A 13,112-nucleotide genomic window follows, 5' to 3' on the forward strand; every position below is an offset into this window, starting at 1 on the left:
GCCATTATTGTCTAAATAGTCAGCAACACAAGTGAGTACACCTCACAGTGGTACGTACAAAGTGTGAGTGAGCACCGGTACAAAGACTGCCTTAATCTTTTGGGTATGGAATTCACCGCAGCCGCACCCTCTTCCACTCAGACACCTTGCAGTCTTCCACCTTCCTGTGCTTCATTTATTCTTACCTTTCTGATTCCTCCGCAAGGCATTCATCATGTTGGTTTATCATGTTGCTAAACTGCCATGCTGCCCTGTTTCCCAAAGGACCGGGTCATGCTCTGCTTCTGCATATCACAGTACATGTTAGAATGATGAACCGTAGCTCCCCAGCGCCAGCAGCACTCATCCTGCCCCAGACAATCATGCACCTACCACAATTGTTTTGGTCCTCGCTTGTGTTGGCAGCTATGTAGACAATGACTTTGTGTTGTCATTTTCAGTCATTAAATCTACACTGCCTGTTTTATATTCTAGTTAGAATAATGTCCCCTCTTTATCAGGAAGTGTATTGTTTGCATTATTCTGAGATAATTCTCAACCATTTTTTGTTGTATAACTTGCTAAAAAAATCAATGAGAAACATTTCCTTTTAAGGATGGTGCTTTATGACAGCTATAAATAACAACCAAAAAAAAAACAGTTGGCCCACAGTGTAGATAAGGATGAATGATTACATTGGATAAACGCACGTTTACTGATGCCACAGAACATCATTGAGCAAGCATCAAAGGTGGACATTGTGGTTTGAAGGACTACACAGTTAGCATCAGACACCATTGAACAGAATACTAACTTCTGATGGATCCATGGTAGAAAATCAATATGGCTCTAACCTGAGTCCAGTCTGACTTCTGCTACTGTTTCTGCTTCTTTGACATACAATACCGGACCCTTCATGTCACATGTCAGCAGACTGTACGTGCTGTAGGTCAAGTTTGGCACTAGTTGGGTCCACACAGTGAAGGAGAGGCGATGAAATAGAATGCAATACTGGTACACTGCAAAAAATGAAATCTAAGCAAGATTAAATATCCATCCATCTTGGCCTCATTAGGGTCCCATGTGTGCTGGAGCCTATCCCAGCTGAGTGTCGGCGATGGATGGGGTAGACCCTGGACTGGTCAACTGTCAATCACAGATATATATATATAGAAAAATAACCATCCACACACCTATGCAGTCTTCAATTGACCTAACATGCATGTTATGGAGATGCAGGATAAAGCTGGAGTTAAACCCATACAGGTAACATGCAAACTCCACACAAAGAACCTGAGAATCAAACCTGGCTCTCCTGACTGTGAGGCAGCTGTGCTAACCACTAATTCACTCTGCTGCCAAACATAACATGTCGGAATTCAAAAACAATACAAAAATATATATATTCTTATTACGTTTAAGCAATTTTCTTAAGCATAGCAAAACAAAAAAATGTGACTTCCACATGTTGCAAAGTCAAATGATTTTGTTCTATTGGCAGATTATTTCAAATTTTGCAGCTCTATGACAGTTTTTTTCAAAATGTATGAATACATCATCACTGTTTTGTGGATGAACACTGCTTATTTGTCAATAATATGCATATTTAAGCAAATGATTTGCCTAGCATTTTTTGCCTAAATTAAGCATTTCCAAGTGTGAAAATGGCAAAATGAACTAAATTCATCCAGTATATAAATATATATATGTATAAGGCATTCAGAAGGGGCATTAAAAGACACGTTCATATGTAGTATTCTACACTGGTTGTAATGGTCAGTAATGTTACATTGATGAGAAAGTAGCTACCGCAGGAAGTACTGGGAAAGAAATGGAAGTGAAAAAGGACAATACACTCGCCCAATGCTAACATGTGTGAGTCTTTATCAGCAGTGGGCAAACTTTTTCACACATTAAGTTAACAAAATTGTCCAGACTATATATATGATACATGTACACTAGTTTTCTAAATGTCCATCTGGAATTATTTGTCTTATTATAACTTCTAGCATCCTGCTGTTTCTGGAGACAAATGATAGAGCCCCAGTAGGTCCATAATGAGTTTTGTTGAGAGCAACGATTCGGGTTCGATTCAGTCCGATTCTCAGCAGACCAGAATATCTGTATAAGTGTCATACAATCTGCTATTAACCATCCTAGGACCTTAACCGCCATACCACATCAAATAGCAAAATTGGAAAACTAGGAAGGATATAACATTGACTATTATGTTGTATGTATGCTAATGTCCCTACGTATTTACATCCCAGACAGTCCAGTGGGAAGATTTAATTGTGTGTCACATATTTGTTGACTTGTGTTTATTTGGCACCATATGTGAGGTCGTCTGGATTGCTTCATGTGAAAAGCGTCTTAAACCTTCAAAAAGACCACTTGCTATATCTGTATGTTAAAATTTAAATGTAATACTTTAGAACCAACTGGTGGACCAGACTCAAATGCTTGGCAGGCCACATGTAGCCCCCGGGCCGTAGTTTGCCCACCCATGGTCTATATTATATCTTATTTTCCACTACAAAGGTGACTATAAGGGTGTTACTTCATGTCTATAGGGCTGTAACAATGTCAATAACCATATTTAGGAAGGTCATAAACAGGTTTTCTATGCTATAACACTCAAAACATAATATAATAAGGAATCCTACTTTGTGGATATTCACTTATTATGGTCGAGTCTGGAAACAATTAACCATGATAAACCATGGATGGCTGTATTAAATAATATATTTCTGATTTAGTAAATATAGATAGTAAATATAACAAAATGCTATAACATTGTAAAAATATTTGTTTTAAATCAACCTTTTAGAAAATATATATTTTTTAATCTCTTTTTTCAATCGTGCTTAGATTTCAGGTTTTGCAGTGTAGATTGACAACCAATGAAAAGGAAAGAAAAACATGCCACATTACCACACATCAATGAAAATACTGTAGATAAAAACCAATGACAGAATCTCAATGTGTGTAGAAAATGGATGCATTCAATTGATTATTCAAAAATATATATTATGCACATACTCTTTTTTTGTACAGTGCTGAACACTTGTCTGGTATTAAAATGAGGACAACTGTATTTTTCCTCTTTATAAATATTACCAGCTCAATTTGACTTTTTCCAGATATTGATATATAAAGTGAGAGAAAAAAATGTATCCTTCCCTTTCATAAAATAAAATGCTGACATACAGTGGTATGAAAAAGTTTAGGCACCCCCGATAATTTTTATGACTGTCCTTTATTAATCACTGGTTTTTGGGACCAGCAGTTTATGTACGAGAAGTGAAATGAAGTTTATAGGATTTATAGAGTGTGCAATAATTATTTAAACTAAAGTAGGCAGGTGCCTAAAAATGGGCACCCTTGTGGTTTAATTGATTTGATTACCTTTAACACTAATTATTGGGATCCATGATTTGTTTGGTAAGCTCACTGACCCTTGACCTGCATACAAGTGAAGCCAATCATTAGAAAGGGTATTTAAGGTGGCCAATTGCATCTTCTCTAAAGAGTAGCATCATGGTAGCCTCAAAATAACTGTCCAATGACCACAGAGCCAAGATTGTTCAAAATCATGGTTTAGGGGAAGGATACAAAAGCTAGCTTAGAGATTTCAGCTGTCAGGTTCCACTCTGAGGAAGATAGTGAGGAAATGGAAGACCAGTTCTAGTGAAGGCCGAGAAAAATCTGACTCAACTGGAGATGTTTTGGAAAGAAGATTGGTCAAAAATACATAAAACCTCATTGGAAACTAGAAAAATTAATTTCTGCAAAAGGAGGATCTACTAAATATTGTCATTTTTTTGTTGGGGTGCCCAAATTTATGCACCTGTCTACTTTTGTTTAAATAATTATTGCACACTTTCTGTAAATCCTATAAACTTCCTTTCACTTCTCATCTATCACTGTGTTTGTCTGCTATATGATATATTAAACTGGAATGGCTGATCCCAACAACCGGTGATTTATAAAGGAAAATCTTGAAAATAATCAGGGGTGCCCAAACTCTTTCATACGACTGCAGATGGGTCCCTTCTTCAAACTGGCCACCAAATAGACAAGTAAAAGAGATGACACATCGAAATGGAATGACAAATGTTACCTCACAACATGCTGGAGAATTTGTAAAACGTGGCTGCAGTCTGTCAGATAAGTGTTTCTGCAGTGAGGTGGTTTAAAGAGGTTATGCACAGTGTATGAGTGGATAAAGTAAGCTCCTCCCACATTGTAGAGGATTTCAATTGCTTCAATTAGTAGTCCACTTGTTCATGGAGACATTACAACAAACTATGTCAGTCAGTCGCCCACATGTATGATTTTCCTCACTTTTTAAAAAAGTCTATTCAATATTAATGACATAAATTCTTGCAAAGCAATCAGCTTAGCATGAATCCTGAGTAACCTTTTAAAAAAGAATGACAGGAAATGAAAATTCAGCATTCCTGCTGTGATTGCTACAAAAAAGGAGGACACTACTGAAAGGACACACGAGCATACACACAAATTAAGTACTAAAAAAATTAAAATGTGCTCTCTCTCTCTCTCTTTCTCTCTCTCCCGACTTATCTCTCCATCATATTTTTTCTAAAAGAAAAGTTTCATATTCACTCACATTCCAAACAAATTGAAGCCAAGCAAACAAAAAGTGGGTGGCACACATGAGTAAGAGCATCCAAAAGGATGCAGATATAATCCTAATCCTCAGTCAACATTTCAACAATGTCTCTGTGACTGAGTGGGATACAGTGTTTCGTGTCACCATCAAGGAGAGAACTACACAAGCCAAGGCTCTGGGCCAATATGGACTCAGTAAAGGTTCAGACAGGCACATCTGATATAGTATGTGTATGTATACTGCATACACTTCCGGACCACAATTTTAAGACGAGTTGAAAAATGGCAAGGATTTACATTTTGTACTGTTGGAAGAGAGAAAGCTTTTTTTGCCTTTACCATCAAGAGATCATGACTGTGTGAATACCTGACAGAGAATGATACTGAATCATTTTGCCAAGATTTGGGCTTTTAAAGGGTGTGGTGTTAAACTTTGGATCAGCTTATTTGAGTTTAGTGGTTGTTTGCAATAAATTGCTTCCTCAAACATTTTTTGGTCTCAGTCCCGTTTCTTGTGTTTACACTTTGAAGCTCAACTTAGAACCTCTTTAAGATCCAACAGTGTAAATGTTATATTCTTACAAATTTTCAACTGGTCTGGTCTTAACACTTTGATCTGGAATATATACATGTATATTCATTAAATAATAAAATACAAACCCTAAACTGAGGCTACAAAGGGTCTCAGATTGGTTTTCCACCTTTGAGCAGTTGACTTTGGTAAAGGGGGTCAATCGCATTGCTTGCTTGGTTCCTCATCCTCTAGCCTCTATTTTTTCTTTTTTAATAGGACTTGTTTTGTACCTAAAGGAGGTGTAAGCGCTTTGCATTCAAGGCAGCATTGCAGCCGAGGTCATTCCGATGCTCTTTTCCTGCACCATGGACCTCACTCTTGGTTCTTCTTTTTCTTGGAGCTGCTCTGGGATTCTCCACGGGGGTCAAAGTGCATAGGAGTTGGGCTCCCACTGTTGCAGCGCTCACAGTGGTAAGGCCGTTTTTTGAGCATCCAAGTGTCTGCACAGTGTTCAATGTGTGAAAGTGTGTGGGAAGTATGTGCATTTGTCTCTGTCATGTCTGCATGTGTGCGTGTGTGTGTGTGTGATGTGCGAAAGGCTGTTGGGTGAAGGACTTCTTCCTCGCCACGCATGTGTTCATTTCTTTAGTCACACTGTGACTGATGCTACTCCCCTTCCTCCTCCTCCTGGATGACCTGGATGTCATCCGACGGTGACGTGGGCAGGCTGTCAGGCTGCTGTTTGCCGTCATCTTTGCCTTTTTCCTCTTCCGCAATGATCTTCTTCCACACTTTGTGGTTCTCCGTCAGGTGCTGCATGATGCTGCAAAATAACTGCCGGTGGTTCTTACTCCTTTCTACAAGAAAATAAAGCCAGGTAAGTTTTGAAAATAACACAAAGATGATTTATTGGGTGACTCACTTGGCCGCAGATCTTCCTCCAGTTCATCATCCTCTTCCTCATCATCATCATCGGTGTCAGAGTCAACCCGCCCCTCGTCATCTTCATCTGATCCGTCTCCATTGACCCAATGGCCAGGAAGTAAACCTGCAGCATCATAGGAGTTACAGAGTGGTCCTACTATGTGTGTGATAAAAGACTCCTGCAGCTTGGCCAACTGCGGGGAGGAGCGGTCCATGAAGGGGCTGATGGGTAATCCCAGCCTCGCTTCTTCATCACCCTGCAAATGAAAACAAAAAAACAATAGCGATGGGTTTTAAAACTTACGCCAAATGTACATCAAGCATGTATTGCGTACTTCATTTTATGCGCATAGATTGCTCATTAGACAAAAAACGCAATATTTGCCTAGATATGTATAACTTCTTTTTAACTAATAGGCCGTATTAAACCATGAAACAGCATGATTTATTAATATTTTGAAAAATCATGATAGTTCGGAGCCGTGAAATTCAAACCGCAATGTGGCCTGAGAAAATTGTATTTTATAACTGTGTGTACTACACAAATGTTTAGTGGATGGCGTGCAGCTTCTACCTGCTCATAAAACTCATTAACAATTCCTTCAGTCCACTTCAGGTGCAGATCGTGGACTTTGGCCGGTCCATTGATGTCTGCCAGTTTGATACACACTTGGCACACCAGCAGTCTGTCATTCTCATTTGTCCAGTCAATTCCTGGACTGTTCACATCGTTGACCTGCAAGTCACAGACACAGGACAATACAATGATTAAGTATTCTACTGATGGTTTCAAGTCAGAATAATGATGACAAGATCAGTCCTGATCATATAATAACCTTGGCATTGAACTCAGCCAGGAAGTCAAAGTGCTTCTTGAGGTCTGTGGCTAGAATAGCCTCAATGACAAGGAAGCGAAAACGTTTAAACTCCACATGATCCAGGTTGACCAGGAAGTTAAACTCCGGCCGGGACAAGTAGAGGCTCCAGGCGGATGCAGCGTGGTGGTTCTCCAACACGGAACGGTCATTGTACAACACCGCCTACATTGGACAAGAGGGACAAGAGGTGAGAGCTGAAAAGATTACATAGATATGTCAATAACCTTGGACAGATCACCCCTTTAGCCAATGAAACATATAGGACTGTGTATGGAAAATAGCTGGCCACAGTGTATCATGTAGTTGTCTCTAAAATAAATATGTACAGTAGAGAAAATATGTATATATTTGATCGCTGATTGTGTATGTTTATCCCCATGTAAAGACAGAACAGAATTGCAGAATTTATTATAACCGAGAAAGAATGGGGGAAAAAAAGACATATTAAATTTCATGTAATGCATATTAAAATGAATAAAAAAACATTTTTTTTTAAAAGGGGACTTATTATGTTTTTTCCACTTTTCTGACATATAAATGTAGTTAGAATGTAGTATTCTGGTGTGAAACAATGCCAAAGTTTCAGATAATGAGGTTTGCGCATTTGGAAGTGAGCCCTGAAAGGCTCAAAACGCTTTGTTTCAAAAAGCGTGGTAAAACTGATGTCACAGAAGGGTGGACTTCCTTATATGGGTGTGGCTGTAAGCCAGATAAGCTCTCTGCCCTCCCACAAGCTCTGCTTCCCCCACCTTCCCCCAAGTTCAGGTACTCTGTTTAAGAAAAAAGCTCAGGCAGAAGTTATTGTATTTGGTGTTGGTGATTCCCAGAAAAATAAAAAAGAGAAAAATATTTTCATATGTCGATGGCATTTCACACGGGACTGTTTTTGTCAACATGAACGTGAAATATCCGCCAAAATGTTGCTGAAGCCAGAGGCTGCGCACTCTTGCCAGGAAGGGTGTATTAATTTTGGACACGCTGTGCGTCCACGCGGTGCCCTCATGTCCGGCTTCTCAAGTGCGATATAAATAAAATTTGAAATTAATTGAAACTCATTATTCATTTGATCAGTGACTGCTGAAATGCAGCTAAGCAAAAAATCAAGGACACTTTCGAGCACTAGAGGCAGACATATTTGTCAACAACATTAGCAATCAATAGGTTCAGGGTCCCCACTTTTTTTCTCTTAACCCACTTTGCTGAGACTGATATTTAAACTGGGGCACATACACGAACTGACCTTTTCACCTTTCACACCACAGTGAGACTGATGCTGGAAATGTGAAGTCATCCATCTCTTAACAAAGAAATATTCTTTTCGCTCCATATCCATAATATAATTTATGGGATTTTCTTGTAATAAAAGTGTGCTACAAACTGGAGCAAAATGATACTGGTGCTTCTTTGGCCCATGTTTCACCCTTGCACCACATTTCATTAATTCTTCCAAGTGGATTTTTGTGTAATCTTACTGACAGTGGAGCAGAGAGTGCAGACTTTTGCCAAGGCAAATGAAATAAGAATCCACTTTCCACCATTTCAATGGCCAATTCCTCCTCCACTATGGTTTCTGTGCAATCCAGCCCTCAGTCAATTGAAGGTTACATTCAAGATGAATCGAGCATAACCAAAAAACAGCTTGACTTTGCGTCATGAGACGTAAAAAGAAAAGTCATGTCAGGTTAATAACAACCACCCAGTTAAACCTTAACTGTGAGGTTTCTGTAGGACACTGGCCGTCTGAGGACACAACCGTTGAAAAGAGAAGTGGAGCACAATTGGAGCATAATATTGTTATAAGGATTTAAAGCAGGAGGTTAAGTTGTATTATGATTTCACTGAAGAGCACAATTTAATGGGAAGTTTCAATATTTTCGTTGGTATGGAGTATAGGAAACCTGTTTACAACATTCTAAATATATATTTGTTATATTAGAGCCCTCTCAACATAAAATAACACTCCTTTACTCACCTCTACACTCATATTACCCAATATAGTAGACATTTAAGACAGAAATAAGACATGTGCTCATGTGTGATGCTATAAATGTGTTCTGGTGAAGGGAGTTAAATATGCATATTTTTAATTAATAACACGCTGCATTTATTAGTTCATATATAGTATATTTTTAAAATCATGATAGATTAAGCCATAAAATTTGAAGTGGGAGGAATGACTGTAATGCATATTATTGCCACCCTATCGTACTGGGGAACAATGGCATCTTTAACCTTCGAATGTTTGTATTTCTGACCAAACTGCTGCTTTAACAAAATTACTTTTGACAATCGTAAACAATTACCGTAAGTGTTTAGCTTATATTTCGTCAAGTCTGAATATATAAAATTGAATATAAGAAACTATATTAAATAAGACAAAATGGATGATTCGAGCTACACTAGCCTCTAAGCTAGGTGGTTCACTCTTTGCTGTTTGTAAACATTTCAGCTCAATCAAAATTGATACCTTACCTGAGGTGCATTAGTGGCAACTAAAAAGGCATTAGTGCGACCAGGGTGGTCGTAGTCGTGCATTGCAGCTGCTACATAAAGGGCCATGAGCTCCAGAGCGGGGATGTTCCAGGCCAGGCAGCCATAGCTGTCATCTGATATTGAGGAGCTTTTGGAGGACGCGTATGATATCCTGCCAGGAGAGATCCCACTGTCTGAGTCTGAAACACACATGATTAACAGTTACATGTCTTAATATTTTAAAAGTAACCTGATGGGTTTAAAAAAAAAGCCCCAAATGACACATGAGAATGAGATGGAAGTACTAATACAAAAACTGTGGTTGCATTCTTAGCATGCATGCTAACCACACGGGGTAGTAGTGATGGAAAAGACATAAAACATGTGTTGACGTGTCTATGTCTTGACTATGTCCGACTTGGTATACAATTTGACTAAAGCATCAGTAAGAATTAAGTGTGGACTACAAAGTCTACTTTGTGTCAATGTGAAGAGACTCCTTTCCCTCGCACCTTCTTGACATGTATACACAATCGATCATCTTATTGGTGGTTAACTTATTTTTTACGCTTCCATAACAGTTAAGAAAGTGCAATGCATGAAGTCAGCCTCTATCCACCTTAACATTACACTTCCCATGATGTCATTAAGGCGTTATTCAATTTTATTATTTACTCTTTTTGCATTTGTATGACAGTTGTTAGACAGAATGTTGCTTCAAATATTGCCTTAAGACGAGCTACCAATGTTTGGTGTTTGCAAACCCCAAACCCCTATTGCTGGAACAGATGATTGATATCCATTGTTTCCCATGAGTTAACTGATTCTAAATGTAAACAAATCCGCCACAAATACTCTTTACGTGGAGCTTTATGTTTACCTGTATCACTTCCTGTCACATGCTCATTGTGAATCTGCTGGAACCCAGGGATTGGTCGAGTGGTCAGGTACCAGACAGCATGGAGCACATCAGTAGCATGGACCCGGTTATGATCTGCAGGTGATTGTATCCAAAGCAATACTCTGTAAATTGATAGTATTTGGCTATATAGCAAGTGAAACTTTATGTTTTGCCCCACAGCAATAGACATGAACACATTATGATGACACATGAACAAAACAGTGAACAAAAATGAATCTTTCTGGGAGGCCTATAGCGCAGTGTGAGACTCACAGGGAATGTCCCTGTATCCATTTTCCAGAGCAAAGAAGTATGTCATGAACTCCCTCACAGGGATCTTGAATATTTCAAACAGACACGTATCCTGGAAAAGGGTGTAAGTGACCTGGGGAAATACAGACCAGCTTTACTGAAACACACATCAGAACACAAGATAACCACAGCACTACCATCAGACAAACATTACTGCATTATATGTATTAAGTTTAGACCTCGTTTTTAAAGGGGACCTATTATGCTCATTTTTAGGCCCTTTGTATTTCTATAGAGCAGCTCCACATGATAACCAGCACAGAACGCTTTCTAGATGTTCCAGAATCTCCACCTATTCCAGCTGCATTTCTTTGGATTTCGTGCTTCCAGCGAAAATGATCTGTTTTAATTTACTCCACCCACGGCACGCCCACACCACTGTGGTTGGTCACATTCGCAAGTGCTTAGGAGGACTTCTGGTGTTGCTGCCAAACCCAACTTTACAGGAGTTGATGGTTTAGGATTTGTAATAAACGGCAATCCAGAAGTTTGTCAAGAAAAGAAGTTACTTTAAGAGGGCTCGCAATGGTAAGTAGCTTTAGCATTTAAGCGTAAGGTTTTCTACAGCATCGGTAATGTGTAATGTTGGCATTACAAGTGTTTTGCAAGACTACCAGTGTTTTAAAAACTTGGGTAGACCCAATGATTGTTTGGGAACAGGCTATTAGCAACCCCGGTCCTTGTATGCACACTCTGTAATGCTACACAGATGACCGCTTTTGTTACATAACTTACACAAACGTGTTACTTACTGCTAGCTTTTCTGACTCTTCGACACAACCAAGTCCAGGTGCATACTGGCCCATGTTCTTAAAACAATCCAGTGTGAAATACCGTTGACAGATTAAAATCTTTTTATTTTGCTGGCAGGCAATCAGGAACGCCAACCATTTGTGGTTGGTGGTGGTGGTGTCGTTAGGAATTGTAAACAAATGTAGCTTTCCCTTACACCTGAAGAAACACTTCCTGGGAGCCATTGCTAACAACCTAACCACCGAAGCAGAGCTTGGTGGAGGGCAGAAAGCGTATCTCGCCTACAGGGCATGCCTATATAAGGAAGCCTGCCTCTGTTTGATATCACAAACCTCTACTTTTACAAAAGCCTCTGAAACCGAGCGTTTAGGTTTAGAGCAATCCCAAACTTCCTTCAGGGCTCACTTCCAAATGCGCAAACCTCATTATATGAAATTTTGGCATCATTTAACACGAGAATACTACATTCTAACAACATTTATGAGTCAGAAAATTTGAAAAAGCATAACAGGACCCCTTTAAAAACGAAAAGAAAAGGATATTAATAAATGACTGCAGTTTTGAGTAAACTTACACTTAACAGATGTGCTGATGGAACAAAGAACAAACTACATGGAATTCAACTTTTCTACAAGGGATTTATCCAGAGGGGACACACATGGTGACCACAGCCTTGTAGCACATAAAAAAAGACACCAGAGAGCTACTTTGCAATCTGAGTACTAACATAGCTGAGTATTCTTCCCGTCTTTCCTCCTGTTTTGTCCACCAGGTCAAAGATCTGGAAGTTCCAGGTGTTCAACCTCTCCATGAGGGCTTCATGGTCTTCCAGCATTGTGTCTAGCCTGAATTCCTGATCACCCTGAAGGGGAAGCACAAGCAACAAGCAACCAAATAGTGCAGATTAGCAGTGCAATCCCATGACTATGGCTTATTTCTGTCTTGTAGGATAAAACTTACCCCTAATTCCTGAGTCTGTTGCTTTGTGCTCGGGTTTTCCTCCTTCTCTGTCTGACCCTGATCTCCTGTGGTGTTGGACTCTTCAGGCAAGTCCACCTCCACGCTCTCTTCCCTGATTAAAGGCTCTGCTTGGAAATCTGGTCCTTCACCTGATGCTCACATACGGAGATGTCAAATTAAAGCACATGCAAAACTATAAAGAGATTATCTTGACAGACATCCACTATTGTTGGTGTCCAGTACAGAACAGTGTTGCCGTATGACACTAGTGAGTCAAATCATGTATATCATCAGATGAAATATCAACCTGAGCGCGTGCGTTGGGCCTCGCTGAGGAGTGACTGATGGATTTCTATCGAATCCCCACTGGAAACTCCCTTTGACATCTGACGCCCACAGCTAGCGTAGATAGACAAGACAACTCTTGTGCATGGATTCCTTATTTATTTGAAGTGCAATGTGGCGAGGGATGATTTTATTCCTGACGGTTTTTACCTGGTGCAAAGAGGTAAAGTAGAGCTGCGGAATGCCTGCTGGAAGTCGCATGAGCTGAGTGAGTAGCCCAAAGGCTTGTGCAGGTTCAGATTGACACTGGGCTTTGTCAGGAAGTCCGCTGTGTCAGGGAACTCCACAGGTGATCGGGTGAATAGGGACGATGAAGAACCTGTGGCTACACTTGGAGGACTGTGGCTGGGAGAGGTGACGGGACTCAGGCTCGGAGATGTACCTGATGATGTTGACGGAAAACATGAACTCTTTTATCAAAACAGGAGGTTCGGCAATC

General features: G+C 39.7%; 1 protein-coding gene across 1 annotated transcript in view; it reads right to left on the bottom strand.

Moving 5' to 3' along the window:
* Positions 1-582: 582 nt before the first annotated feature.
* Positions 583-13,112, bottom strand: part of pde3b (phosphodiesterase 3B) — a 39,246-nt gene continuing 26,716 nt past the window's right edge. Inside the window, exons 6-16 of the mRNA XM_058088495.1 lie at positions 12,824-13,055; positions 12,636-12,727; positions 12,329-12,477; positions 12,096-12,230; positions 10,577-10,688; positions 10,283-10,396; positions 9,403-9,602; positions 6,889-7,092; positions 6,627-6,788; positions 6,051-6,309; positions 583-5,985 (exon numbers count right to left, since the gene is read on the bottom strand). Of these exons, the coding sequence (XP_057944478.1) occupies positions 5,795-5,985; positions 6,051-6,309; positions 6,627-6,788; positions 6,889-7,092; positions 9,403-9,602; positions 10,283-10,396; positions 10,577-10,688; positions 12,096-12,230; positions 12,329-12,477; positions 12,636-12,727; positions 12,824-13,055 (1,850 nt within the window). The 3' untranslated portion in view covers positions 583-5,794. The remainder of the gene's footprint in view (positions 5,986-6,050; positions 6,310-6,626; positions 6,789-6,888; positions 7,093-9,402; positions 9,603-10,282; positions 10,397-10,576; positions 10,689-12,095; positions 12,231-12,328; positions 12,478-12,635; positions 12,728-12,823; positions 13,056-13,112) is intronic.

Source organism: Doryrhamphus excisus, chromosome 12 (genome assembly GCF_030265055.1).
Source record: "Doryrhamphus excisus isolate RoL2022-K1 chromosome 12, RoL_Dexc_1.0, whole genome shotgun sequence".
Classification (NCBI taxonomy): domain Eukaryota; kingdom Metazoa; phylum Chordata; class Actinopteri; order Syngnathiformes; family Syngnathidae; genus Doryrhamphus; species Doryrhamphus excisus.